The 15,399-nt window shown below is 39.3% G+C and overlaps 1 protein-coding gene across 3 annotated transcripts in view; it reads left to right on the forward strand.

Annotated features, from left to right (window-relative positions):
• Positions 1-15,399, forward strand: part of LOC139472497 (serine/arginine repetitive matrix protein 2-like) — a 103,355-nt gene that overhangs the window by 58,058 nt on the left and 29,898 nt on the right. For all 3 annotated transcript variants that reach the window (XM_071254974.1, XM_071254975.1, XM_071254976.1), the window contains exons 4-5: positions 10,931-11,095; positions 14,613-14,684. In XM_071254974.1, the coding sequence (XP_071111075.1) occupies positions 10,931-11,095; positions 14,613-14,684 (237 nt within the window). The remainder of the gene's footprint in view (positions 1-10,930; positions 11,096-14,612; positions 14,685-15,399) is intronic.

Below are 15,399 nucleotides of genomic sequence, written 5' to 3' on the forward strand. Positions count from 1 at the left end.
ACACTTGGGGATCTATTTTTCTAATTGTGTTTATTTCAAAACTTTTGATTTGAACATGATATCATGCTTGATGACATTATTTCTGTTCAGTAATTTTGTACTTGTCCTAATCACTGCCAAATTGTGCACTCATTCACTTGTAAACTTTTTTTGAGTAATTTTCCATTTCAGTTAGAGGTTGTAAAATATTGAATACCGTATTTTCTTGAGTATAGTGCACACTTTTTTTTTTAAAAACACAGCTGTGTAGAAGGGGGGTGCGCATTATACACAAATTATGAGTTCGGATGTTTTTTCCCCCCCATGGAAAGACATTACCGTGAGCACGAAACACCGGAAAAACCATATCAACAAATCCTTACTGAAGTACGCAAATTAATCATGTAATTACACTGTCTGGCTATAAAAAGTGTTCTTTGTATATCTGGACTTACGTTTGTAACTTATTTCATTAATTTTATTCAAAATTCCTTTTAATATTGTTTGAATTATTAATTTCGGCGAAATCGTGTGTGAAGCGATCGGAAGATCGCACAACTCACCGTTTTTAACAGCTACCACGGTCAGAATACCGCTATTGATGCCTTGAAACGAACTTTAGTTGACAGAGAATGGATACATATATCATAAATGACATACTTTGACTCGTTAAAAGTCATATTTGTTTTTGTTTGACAATTCTATGTCAACATGAAATTCTCGCGATCACGTGCACGTGAGCCTTGACGGTGACTGGTCAGACTGGTTCCATGTAAAATATAATACCCGGCAATAGTAATCACCTGCTTCGCTTAGGGTTATTATTATTCTAAATGTTTAGTAAAGGCTGCATATAATTCAGAAAAGAATGGAATATATTATTCCTGATTAAAAAAAATAGTTTCAGATACAATTGTTGCAGATCCTTGCATTAAAAATCCTATAAAGTTATATCATTGGGTGTGTCTTGACCGAATCACCGGTCGATTCCAAGAAAACGTGTGTACAGCTGATTGCTGTTTCTGGCTTAGTTTACGAGAAAATACACAAGGTAATCTTAATCCCTAGATATAAAACAATGCCTAGCAGAACAATAAATACTATTTAAACGGTAAATAAACATGTCTGGTGATTTTTTATCTCAAATTTCGAATTTGTACTGACGAATTTTCTCATCACCCGTTCGTTTGCCGGACTTCGCTGCAAGGGTATGGTGTAAATTTTTTCTGCGCATAATATTCAAATTTCTTTTTTTTTCCAAAATTTTGAACCTGCTAGAGGGGGGTGCGCATTATACATGGGTGCGCACTATACTCAAGAAAATACGGTACTTTGGGGCTGTGTTCATGATGCTAGCCAGTCTTAGTCTGATGTTTAGCTTCTGTGTGATAATCTCCCACGCTGTACCAGAGGCACACGATCATCCCAGCCACCAACACGATACAGAACATGTGGCCAGGCCCACCTCTCCACACTACACAGGTCACAACCAGTTTCAATATGTTAGCCTCATCTTTTCGTGTGACAAGTTCACAAAGTACAAACAATATTTTTGACCAACCATGAGGTAAGGGACCTCAGGGGTGAAAAATCACATTTTGACTTTTCATTTTATTTCAAAACTACATAATTTTTGTGAACACAAAAATACAATTCACAAGCTTCAATTCATATTTATAACAGAGATACATGACATCACCCATGGCAATCTTCACTGAAGTATGTCAACGTCAAACGGTTTTAGGATGTCACAGCACATTTGTATCCTAGAACCCATAAGGTCCCTTTTCTCCTGGGGGCAGTCGAGTAGCCTCGTGGTTAAAGCATTGGTTCGTCACGCCGACATGGGTACAATGTGTTAAGCCCATTACTGGTGTGCCCCCGCTGTGATATTGCTGGAATATTGTTTAAAGCAGCGTAAAACAATACTCACTCACCCCTTTTCTCCTGGTGGGTCACAGTTGACTTTGCAACTTTTATTCACCTAATAACATTGAGGCGGCAAAACCTTACCACTAAGCACTGAAGCAATTACTCCAGAGTGATCTCTGTGACGATAAGAACAACAAACAACAAACAATCTCCAGAAGGAGACTGATGACGATCAGATGAACAAACAACAAACAAACAATCTCCAGAAGGAGACCAATGATGATCAGATGAACAAACAAACAATCTCCAGGAGACCCATGACAATCAGAAAAAACAAACAATCTCCAGAAGGAGACCCATGACAATCAGATACACAAACAATCTCCAGGAGACCCGTGATGATCAGATAAACAAACAATCTCCAGGAAACCCATGACAAATCAGATAAACAAACAATCTCCAGGAGACCCATGACAATCAGATACACAATCTCCAGGAGACCCATGATGATCAGATAAACAACAAACAAACTCCAGAAGGAACCTTGTTGTGCTATCATCTAGATTCATGTTGGGTTCAGAGTTCAATTATATAATGTACATCTAAATTTCAGGATTGTGTATGTGAAATTACCATTTTCCTCTTCAACTGTTGGCTGTAGATCCGAGTCCATTGATTCTGATGTATGGAAGCCTTCTATTTGCACTTCTGTCTAATTAGATTGGGCTTAAAATGATTGATTGTGTTTCAAATTTCTTGTTTAGGAGTCAACTTTCATTGATTATTTGGGTTGAATCTTGTCTTTTATGACAGGGATAAGGCTTAGTTGGCCTCTGCAGGGAGAAAGTCCATGATGCTGGGGAATCTCTTCATGTCAGTGGGAAATATACCTGACAAGGGCCGAGTGAGACTGTGCCCTGTGTCCTCACGTAAGGGAAAAGGGAGCTTGTATCGGCGTGAAATCAAATTCCAGCTCAGTAGGGATTAGGCAACCCAAGCTGCTTATAAGGCACTAGAAGGTTAAGAGTGACATTACCTTTGCATCCTACCGGGTACCCATTTACTGCTGGGTGAAGGGGGCATATTTTGAGGAAGTCACAGGAGACAGACACGTGACCACTGCTTCAGTGGGAGCAGGACGGAAGTCCTGGAAACTCGCAGGACTCTAGACTGCTGATCACTGTCACCATCCACCTACACTCCACGACCAGTGTCACTTGACTTCCCCTGATTGTTTGACCTGCTGGAGCACATCTGCTGAGTGGGACAGCGTGGCAAGGGGATAGCTCAGCGTGGCAGGGGGATAGCTCAGCATGGCAGGGGGATAGCTCAGCTTAGCAGAGAGGTAGCTCAGCGTGGCAGGGGGATAGCTCAGCTTGGCAGGGGATAGCTCAGCTTGGCAGAGAGGTAGCTCAGCGTGGCAGGGGGATAGCTCAGCGCGGCAGGGGGGTAGCTCATCGTGGCATCAAAAGACGCTCGGAATTAAGGGGCTTAAACAAGACTGGTTGGCTTAGAGTCAGTATACTGTAGGGTATTCATGTTAAACTGGGGCATGGTTTCTCGGTGAACTAGCACTATAAATCGGCATCAGTCCGGACTAGCACAAGCAGCAACAAAAACATGGGCATACACGTCGTATGTAAGTGCAATAATCTTGGGTACGATGTTAAACCTCACCTCACCTCACCTCACCTCACCTCACCTCACCTCATCAGCAGCACAGAAGTGCATGTTAGCCCGTGTCATGGGACCAATGATGAAGGTATCCTAAGCAGTTTTTTTTGCTGGAAGAAAAGTCATTAGAACATATTAATGATATCAACTTTTGATTGGACTCATTTCAATATCATTACCAAATACGACATCATTTGCACAGTGTAGATGACAGTCGGTCCATGTAAACCCTGATCTCCAAACCCTGCTGAGGGACAGTGGACATTGAGGGGGATTCACACTTGCTAGTCGCTATTGTTCAGATACAGAAATCACTCAGCCGTGATAAATCCCTATGTAATAGGGGATTCGTTTATAGTCTGTTTCGGTCTATAGTCTTTAGCCACCCAAAAATAAATAGTAATAGTAAGTATCATAGGGATTTTTTTTTTATTCACATAACATATTTCGTGATAAATTTGTGCAATTATTTTATTTTTTTTACATTCATATCATTCAGTATTCATATCTTATTCACAAATACAATGCCCAGCTAATCACTATCTACATCACAAAATTCATATTTCATTCATTTCCACATATCATGTACAGAGATACTTTTTACACTGGTGCACCAACAAGATGGGAAACAGCAGTCTGTGTTCAGTCACAGAATATGGCCCTTACTAATCACGTGACTGACTGTAACTGTTGCTGGGCAACCTGACAGACAACACTTCTAGGGTATTCTGTTACCTTTCGTAGTGTTGTCAGAAGGGCTGTTAGGATTTACTCACGTATTCTGTGAATCAAACCGTATCCATTCATGAATTAAATTTGTTATTCATGGCCACTAGAATTGAATATTTATGAATATGCAATCATGCATGTGCATTTACGTGCCTAAATATATCCATAAGAAATATACGCATACATTTCTTCAAAGGCAACACTCTTATAATATTTAATTTGACAGTAATGTGGTCACTGGTCATTGTTGCATTTGAGCAGATACTAAAACTCGGATAAGTGCAGTATGTAGATGTATAATATATTAATAGTTAACAAACCATATCAAATAATTTATGTATGATTTTGTTTCACTGAATATAACAAATAATACTTCAGCTGCTGACTTGTTATTGTATTCGTGAATAAATATTCGTATTTGTTACCCTATATTCATGATATGAATCGTATTTGCCTCATAGTGTATTCGTTACAGCCCTGGTTGTCAGTGATACCATTATGTATAATTAGGGTTAGATATCGTCCACTCTTTATAATGAAGTGTGCTCTAACACAGTAAGTTATAATGATAGTACGACCCACTGGCTGAGTCGTATGAAGCCACTCACGGGAGTGGGTGGTCAGGTCGCTGTCAGGTGGCATGTCATCATATCCCAATTGCATGGATCGATTTTCATGTCAATCACGGGATTGTCTGGTCCAGACTTGATTATTTATAGACCGCCATCATATAGCTGGAATATTGCTTAGTGCGGTATTAAACAACAAACAAACAAACAAACAAACACTGGCTGAGTGATCAGAGCTGGCCAGTGAGTGGTGTTCAGTTGAAACAGACAGCTCACCACTAATCCATGATTAAAACAACATTCAGCCGTTGGAAAAGTGGGAACAAATAGAAATTCAATATTTGGGGGCACTTGACCCAGGAGTGCATATTTGTTGTGACTATTCGATTGGTAAAGTTCTCTAGAGTGCCCGACCCATCCCTGATTATTTAGAGATTGATCAAATATTTCAAGCTCTGAAACTAAAATACTATTCACTCAAACTGGGAATTCTACAGAGGAATTTTGCATATATTGTTATGTGAAGGGTCACTACAAGATACACATAAATCATATAGTTCCCCAGATCCCTGGCTAACTTTCATTATAGCTAAAATGGATAGAATTGTTATTAAACCACCTGCATGTTATCAGAAATGAGGGGTCCACTGTAACTTGATAATGCCCTCATATTGTTTGACAACGGGCCATTATCACGCCCGTTGTTAGGTGACGTCATATTTTTGTTCAATAGTGAGGTCATCCTGTTTTGTTCTATGACGTTTCCATATTTGTAAAAGTGAGTCAGTGACATTTGTTGTGTGTTGATTGCAGGAAAACCGATATTGTCATTAATTTTTATTTGATAACAAATTCTATCCATTTTAGCTATAATAATGATAACGCACCTTCGTCGGGCAGTTAATGAAGACCTAGGGCTCCTGCAAAGGATAATGCCCTAAAAAACCTAAAAGTGTTTTTACGACCTATTCTCATCTGTGATTCTAAGCAGATTCGGTAGAATATTGTATTGTCATCGTACTCAGTGTCATTGTGGAATAATGTTTCAACTCGGCTGTCTCCGTCCAGTTCCACAAAGTGATTTTAGCCTAACGACTGTCATAATTCAGCATCAAAGAACAGGCTTTACAGTCGTCTTAGCACTACAACTTTTATGTCAGCTTTACAATGGTCTTAGCACTACAACTGTCACGAGTCAGTGTTAAGTATTGTCCTTACAATCGTCTTACTCTTAGTGCCATGACTGTCGTCAGTTTGTGTTAAAATATTCTCCTTACGATCGTCTCAGAGTTTACTTCTCTATGAGGACCAGCTCCCTGTCATCACAACGTCCCTGTCGGTGTCATGATGTGGTCACAACCTCCCTATCGGTGTCATGATGTGGTCACAACCTCCCTGTCGGCTTCATGATGTGGTCACAACATCCCTGTCTGTTTCATGATGTGGTCACAACCTCCCTGTCATCACAACCTCCCTGTCATCACAACGTCCCTGTCTGTGTCATGATGTGGTCACAACCTCCCTGTCTGTTTCATGATGTGGTCACAACCTCCCTGTCATCACAACCTCCCTGTCATCACAACCTCCCTGTCTGTGTCATGATGTGGTCACAACCTCCCTATCGGTGTCATGATTTGGTCACAACCTCCCTGTCGGCTTCATGATGTGGTCACAACCTCCCTGTCATCACAGCGTCCCTATCGGTGTCATGATATGGTCACAACCTCCCTGTCAGCTTCATGATGTGGTCACAACCTCCCTGTCGGTGTCATGATGTGGTCACAACCTCCCTGTCGGTGTCATGATATGGTCACAACCTCCCTGTCGGTGTCATGATGTGGTCACAACCTCCCTGTCGGTGTCATGATGTGGTCACAACCTCCCTGTCGGCTTCATGATGTGGTCACAACCTCCCTGTCGGTGTCATGATGTGGTCACAACCTCCCTGTCGGTGTCATGATGTGGTCACAACCTCCCTGTCATCACAACGTCCCTGTCGGTGTCATGATGTGGTCACAACCTCCCTGTCGGTGTCATGATGTGGTCACAACCTCCCTGTCGGTGTCATGATGTGGTCACAACCTCCCTGTCATCACAACGTCCCTGTCGGTGTCACGATGTGGTCACAACCTCCCTGTCGGTGTCATGATGTGGTCACAACCTCCCCGTCGGCTTTATGATGTGGTCACAACCTCCCTGTCAGCTTCATGATGTGGTCACAATTATAAAAAGAAATAAACCTCCTGCGACATGCCATGTCACACAGTGTGGATATTTATGCAGTGTACTCCAATGACAGTCAGTGTGTCAGCAGCTAGCGTAGTACATCAGTAAGCTGATCCTGTATTGATGTCAGAAAGGACATTTGTCTTGTCAGCTTTGTCACTTGGTGTGTGTCCCGGGGTATGTTGATGACATGTTTTAGTAGATCAAGGGGAATAATGCAGTGAGTGGTGTCTAATGGGATGAGAGAAACTGGATGCACTGCTTTCAATGTGCACTGCTTCCAATGTGCACTACTTTCAATGTGCACTGCTTCCAATGTGCACTACTTTCAATGTGCACTGCTTCCAATGTGCACTACTTTCAATGTGCACTACTTTCAATGTGCACTACTTTCAATGTGCACTACTTTCAATGTGCACTGCTTTCAATGTGCACTGCTTCCAATGTGCACTACTTCCAATGTGCACTACTTCCAATGTGCACTACTTTCAATGTGCACTACTTTCAATGTGCACTACTTTCAATGTGCCCTACTTCCAATGTGCACTACTTTCAATGTGCACTACTTCCAATGTGCACTACTTTCAATGTGCACTACTTTCAATGTGCACTACTTCCAATGTGCACTACTTTCAATGTGCACTACTTTCAATGTGCACTACTTCCAATGTGCACTACTTTCAATGTGCACTACTTCCAATGTGCACTACTTCCAATGTGCACTACTTTCAATGTGCACTACTTCCAATGTGCACTACTTCCAATGTGCACTACTTTCAATGTGCACTACTTCCAATGTGCACTACTTTCAATCAGATGGGGTAGGTATGTCGGAGAAAGGCTCCCGCCAATCTCATTAAAATCAGACCTCAGTTCTCGCTACCGCTAAACAAAGATCTGAGGACATCCCATTAGGGGTCACGTCAGAACGACCTTTCATCCGACCAATCAGAGCGTCGCTTACCAGATTATGAAAGTGACAGTCAGAATGTGATTTCTAATCATGCAACTTCGAAAACTTTAACTCCAAACAATAGTTACGGGTTTAACGACTGAATCCATACAATCTAGACCATCTACCGTATATCGCTGTGTATAAGGCGACCCCACGTATAAGACGACCCCCCTGTACACGCCGTAAAAATCAACCCAAAATCCTATACTCCTTGTATAAGGCGACCTGGAATGAAACACATCACAAGTCTGACTGATATACCGGTAGAAGATTTAACGTGCTCAATTAACTATGTTGTAACTAACTAGGCTTATGTTTGCTTCACATTCAGCGTGTTTATTCCACAATCACTTGTACACACCGTCTCCAACACTTGTTAATACAACTGTAAAAACAGCGGGAATTGATTTCAGCTTCACCGGTTATCACATGTTAGGTCACATGTGCAATATGCAAATGATTACCGGTACTTCCGACTCTCTACTCACGGATGTTGATTGTTTTACCGTGTCAGCTGGTTTGACAATCTGCATCGAGGAGAGGGTCATTTCAACTTTATTTGCAGAAATTATTAAACTTTATTCAAGGAAAAGAGATACAAATCATGTTTATGTATGGAAATAGTTATTTGAACAGTTATTTAGGACGAAATGCGAAGTTTTATTGTCAAATGCTGGGCTGGCTATCGGACGCCGGTTGACATCGCCAGTGGAAAAAAATGTGAGATCTTCGACTCCGTGTATAAGACGACCCCCCTTCTTAGCCCCCTCATTTTAGGTACGAAAAACTCGCCTTATACACAGCGATATACGGTATTAGCCATTCCAGAATGTTCTTTTGTTCAGGTTTCAAATTTGTCATAGAGAATTTGCCAAAATATGTTTCCAAGCGTAGTCGCCAATTTGAAATTTGTGCCGTAAAGCACAAGAAAGCTGCCCTCTGATTGGTCATTCCATTGGTCGTCCGACGTGACCCGTAATGGGATGTCCTCAGATGTTTGTTTAGCGGTAGCGAGAACTAAGATCTGATTTTAATGAGATTGGGCTCCCGCTTGTTTGTAACTTTGAAAAATTTCATGAAAACCGAAATTTAACCGATATAAAGTTTTTAAGCAATTGTTTGAATCCAGTGAAGATTTATTTCCCTTCACAGATGGTTGGCGATCAGTCACAAGGTTCATTCTATCATGCTCACGGTGTGAATCGATTGATGCTCACTCGGTCAGTGAGTGGGTTGCTCTTCCATGAATACTTTCCAAAGAAGTTTATCAATTGTGAAGCGAAACAAATTTTGCCTTGGATATTGAAACTACTGGGATGGTTATCAAAGGCACAGTGAAACTCAAAGTGAAGGATGCCGGCATATAGCGGGAAAATTGCTGAGTGCTGCATTAAACAACAAACAAACAAACAAAGAGAAGGACAACTTTATATAGGGAAATTATTGCTGAGTGCTGCATTAAGCAACAAACAAACAAACAAAGTAAAGGTCGCCGTCATATAGCAGGAATATCAGTCAGTCAGTCAGTCAGTCAGTCAGTCAGTCCCAGAGTATATGAAAGCTGCTCAGTCACTAAGTCACAGCGGAGACAGTTTAAGTAGGTAATGGCCAGAGTGTGGTTTATTGTCCAGGAACCTACTTCTACTCAGACACAATTCAGTGAGACAGCCCTGACACAACAGCTTCTTCTGTACAGTAGCATTGTGGAGATGTTCTGTGTGTGTGTGAGGTAATAAGGGTGAGTGCATGTGTCGGGTCTCTGCGGCCCAGATTGTCCATTTCCCCGCCCAGTGGACGGTCCGTAATGTAGGTGCCAGGGGGGTGATTGTAAAAGTCGAATTGAAATGTTGCAGAGAGTGGTTCTGGATACTTCTTAGTTGACGATTGAATGTCACTGGTTGTACCCAACTGATCAGCTAACAACTCGCGTCTGTAACATACACTTATCATCCAAAACTGGCTCCAACAGGAGATATCACTTGTGTGAGATCAATATCGCTGCAATGAAATTACATCACAATGCTTTGCAAACCTTTATGACTTCATTGGTTACCATGATGTCATAGTCAAATGACATCACTAATGGCTCTGCTACTGAAGCTGTTAGCAGTATTGTTTTACACTTATGACCCTGCTTTCTATTGAAAAAAATTGGAAGAATGATGTTGGATGATAAATAAAATATTACCCGAGTGTTTTGTTGATAAAAGTGAAAAAACTCCTCTGCAAGTCTGGGAGTGTTTCCACTTTTATCAACTCATGTATATATATGTGATATCAAAAGACACTCAGGTGAGATTCTCTATGTGCGTGTGAAGAATTGTGTAAAAATGCGTAACAAGAAACATTTTTTGGTCCTAATCTCTCCAGATGTGACTGCCTCTTCTATCCAAAATCAGCTGACATATGACATGTTTGGAAACATGCTTTAGGAGGTTAATTTGTAGATTAAAAAATAGGAATGTTTTTGTTAATTCAGCATTTCATCATAGAGACAACAATCAGGTGTGTGTTTTGGATTTTCTACTGATACTATTGACCAGATGATCATCACCTGCATGATAATATCACCTTATATAACATATCCATCTTCTTGAAGACACTCTTATTGAACACAGTCAATAAAGATATTTTGCATAACATTAAGCATTTTGTAAATGGATGCATAGTTGTTCCATTCTGTATGACTGCAGCCCTTCCCTACCACAGTGTTTGATCTTAGGTGCAGAGTTTGATCTTAGGTGCACTGTTTGATCTTAGGTGCACTGTTTGATCTTAGATGCACTGTTTGATCTTCAGTTTTTATCTTCAGGTGCAGTGTTTGATCTTCAGTTTTTATCTTCAGGTGCAATGTTTGATCTGCAGTGTTTTGTGTTTCTAGTGTCACATGTGTCACATGTGTCTTATTGTGGCTGTTGTATTTCAGAGCGAAGGAGACACATCAGCTGGCCGAGGCGAACCATGAGAAGAATGCCAAATTGCGAGATGCCTTTGGTCTGGGGGACTATGTTGAGGGAAGTGCCTTCGACCCCGCCCGTAAGGCCAAGGAAGAAGCTGCCAAAGCGCTTGCCATGGCACAAAGGAAATACTCGTGAGGAACATTCTTTGTCATATAATCATATAGTAATAAGCCACTGGTAACCCTTTCTCATCTTGTTATATATACTGGGTATGAGATAAACCCTTTCCCATCTTGTTACATACTGGGTATGAGATAAACCTTTTCCCATCTTGTTATATGCTTGGCCAGAGAGAAACCCTTTCCCATCTTGTTACATACTGGGTATGAGATAAACCCTTTCCCATCTTGTTATATGCTTGGCCAGAGAGAAACCCTTTCCCATCTTGTTACATACTGGGTATGAGATAAACCCTTTCCCATCTTGTTACATACTGGGTATGAGATAAACCCTTTCCCACTTTCCCATCTTGTTACATACTGGGTATGAGATAAACCTTTTCCCATCTTGTTATATGCTTGGCCAGAGATAAACCCTTTCCCATCTTGTTATATGCTTGGCCAGAGATAAACCCTTTCCGATCTTGTTACATACTGGGTATGAGATAAACCCTTTCCTATCTTGTTACATACTGGGTATGAGATAAACCCTTTCCCATCTTGTTACATACTGGGTATGAGATAAACCCTTTCCCATCTTGTTACATATTGGGTATGAGATAAACCCTTTCCCATCTTGTTATATGCTTGGCCAGAGACAAACCCTTTCCCATCTTGTTATATACTGGGTATGAGATGAACCCTTTCCCATCTTGTTACATACTGGGTATGAGATAAACCCTTTCCCATCTTGTTACATACTGGGTATGAGATAAACCCTTTCCCATCTCGTTATATACTGGGTTTGAGATAAACCCTTTCCCATCTTGTTATATACTGGGTTTGAGATAAACCCTTTCCCATCTTGTTATTAATCTTGTTCTTTATTTCACATACTGAAGAGGCCACAGGCCTATAGTACAAGTTGAAGAATATACAGTTTTATACAATTTATGTACATATCTCACCAGATCACCTCACGTCATTCCACCTCGCATTTCAACGCAGTCACATAATTTCACACATTCAGTACAATACCATGCCCTGTAATTTCATAATTTCTATGTTACCATATCACATCTTGTTATATCATACAACATATTCTATAACATCATATCATATTGTATCATTATTATAAGATCATATTATATAGTATTATTTCATATAACATTATCATAACATACTATACATACCATCGTACCATATATCACAACTATATTGTATCACATTTCAACATGTCATATCACACAACACATTAGCAATGTCATAGCTTGTCCCATCTTATCTTATCATATCATACCATATAATGCCATGTCATTCCATGCCAATTTTATTTCATATCAATCAATCAATATTTATTCAACACTGGAAGACCGCAAGCCATATAATATGTACACTAAAAAACAGTATTTACACAATTTCTATAATACACATAATATATTGCATCATATCCCCTCATGCATCATATCACACCACATCACTTCATATCATATCACATCATGTCATGTCACATCATATCATTTCATATACATATAACTATACTTAACCATTTGTAATATCACGTCCCACAATATCATATGACAGCCTAGTAGTTTAATACCATTTCTAACTCTTTTGTTTGTTGTTTATTCAGATGGCAAATATCTATAAATATGTACTTAATGTATATACACAATAGTTTCCTAGTACCAAGCAGCTAAGATTATTCTTTCATAAGGTTCTGTCGGTATAAAGAGGCATAATATATGAACATGGACACATTTTGTAAGATACTTCTTTTTGTGTTTGACAGCAGTGTAACAAATTTAATAATATTAGGGTACCTGTAATAATAAGCTTGCAGGTATTTTTCTCTAAGGTGTAAATACACCGGACATACAAGTAAGAAATGAAATTCATCTTCTACTGAGTTTAAACTACATAGATTACAGATTCTTTCTTCACGAGGAATGTTTACATAGCGCCCTGTTTCTATTAAAAGGTCGTGAGAAGAACATCTAAAATGTGAAAGAGCCGTTCGAAATTTCTTAACATTAACTTTTGATAAATAATCTTCCATAATTATTTCTGATTTAAACATTTTGTAATAAAAGCATTTGTTTGTTAGAGTCAGTGATGCAGTCCAAGATTGTAAATAAATATCCTTTAATCTCTGGGTTAATGAAAGTATAAACATTGGTTTGGAATACACATTTTGGTTTTGCCAAATATCACCAAAGCCACAACTGAAAAGTAATTCTCTAACACCTGTAACCCAGTTTCTTTTCCCATTATTATCATAAACTATCATCATATTATAACACTTTTTTGGCAATCTAGATGAGGGCATGTCAATAAGTCTCAGCCAGTATTTAATAACTTTTATATTTGAATATACATAGAGAGGGAATCTTCCACATTCTCCATACACCACCAAGCTGGAAGTGTTTATTTTAACACCTAAATACTTTTTGCAAACATACAAATGAATCCTTTCTATGGCATCAAAGTGCTGTAAACCCCAGATTTCTGCCCCATACAACAAAATGGGGAGTATCTTTATATCAAATATTTTAAAAAAAGATTGATGAGAAATGGTTTCTAAAACTTTCAAACTCTTATGGATACTTACAAAGACCTTTCTTGCTTGTAAAGCAGCTTGATACAAATGTTTATGCCATGACAAGTTTCTACTGAAGTAAACCCCAAGATATTTATAAAATCCTGTAGTTTCTGTTTTCTGTCCTTTGAAGGACCAATATTCTTTACTTGCTAAATGACCTCCATTCTTAAATACCAAAACTTTTGTTTTACTCATGTTAACTGTTAGCTTCCATTTATTGCAGTAACTTTCAAGTTCATTAATTTGACACTGCAGTCCTTTGATTGTTGATGAAAAGAGAGCAATATCATCTGCAAATAAAAGTAAAAATATCTGTGTAATATCTGGATGGAGCTGAACACCATAATTACAGTTGGTATCTATTGGCACAGCCAGTTCATTTATGAAAAAAGTGAAGAGAAATGGGCTTAAGATGCATCCTTGTCTTACTCCTAACTGACTAATAAATGTTTCTGAAATCTCATTATTGTTTTGCACACACACCTTAATATTCTCGTAAATGCTACCCAATAGTTTGTTCATCTTAAAGCTGAGGCCATGTGATCTTAAAAGGTTCCATAGTTTATGTCTCTGCACTGAGTCAAATGCCTTGGCAAAGTCAACGAAGAGCACATAAAGTTTCCCACCCTTGACACTAAGGTATTTGTTAACTAAAACTTGGAGGATAAAAATGTTGTCAATAGTTGAATAGCCCTCTCTAAATCCAGCTTGTTCTTCATTGATTTTGTCAATATATCTTGTTATATACTGGGTATGAGATAAACCCTTTCCTATCTTGTTATATGTCGTGTGTGACACTGATTGTTTATGCCGTGTGTGACACTGATTGTTTATGTCGTGTGTGACACTGATTGTTTATGTCATGTGTGATATTGGAATTCCTGATCATTTGTCTGTTATTCTGAAGAATGTATTTCCAATGCCTGATGTGTTACATTGTGATTACAGGACTGTAGAAAGCTCTGATTCAGAAGAAAGATCTCCGTCCCCTCCTCCCAAAAAGAAGAAGAAGAAATCTCGGTAAGTTGCAAAGATATTTGTTTGATCATCAGCCATCGTGAATCTTCATAGGGTATTGACAACTATGAACCGTTACAGGGATTGTCCTGGAAATTTGTACCCTTGAATTTTAGGAGTGGGATGAGATTTTGCAAATTTTCAGAAATGTTTTATTTTCACACGGAGGAAACTGTATTTGATTTTTTGTATTTGTGACTTGACTTATGTTGCGATTAATGTTACTAGCTTATATAGATATGTCTGCGGATATCCCTTTTTGGAACATTAATTATTTCACTGCAAATATTTAAATACAATACATTAGTATTTAATGAAATAGAATTCATATTTCTGTTCAATGTCTGTATTCTTCAGGAGAAATTACATGACTATTTATTCCCCCCCCCGGCATATAATGCGGGAGGATACAGTGATCAGCCAGTCTGTCTGTCCGTCCGTCCGTCCGTCCGTCCAAAATCATTTCCTTTTCTGCGGAAGAACTCAAAAACAATTCAGTGTATTTGATCGAAACTTGGCAAATCTATCAGTCACATACTGAAGTTGTGCCTTTTGTTATTTAGGAATTTTATATTTTTTACGTTTCATAACGTGTTAAAATGGGCGGAGGATATAGATGACTTCATTGTTTAGTTATTGTTTCTTGTAATTTGTATGTAAATTCCGTCTTTGACATTACGACGCACCGTCGCCTTAGGGCATCCCTGTGGTGGCCGTA

This window comes from Haliotis cracherodii, unplaced genomic scaffold (genome assembly GCF_022045235.1).
Source record: "Haliotis cracherodii isolate W230 unplaced genomic scaffold, xgHalCrac1.p SCAF_24, whole genome shotgun sequence".
Taxonomy (NCBI): domain Eukaryota; kingdom Metazoa; phylum Mollusca; class Gastropoda; order Lepetellida; family Haliotidae; genus Haliotis; species Haliotis cracherodii.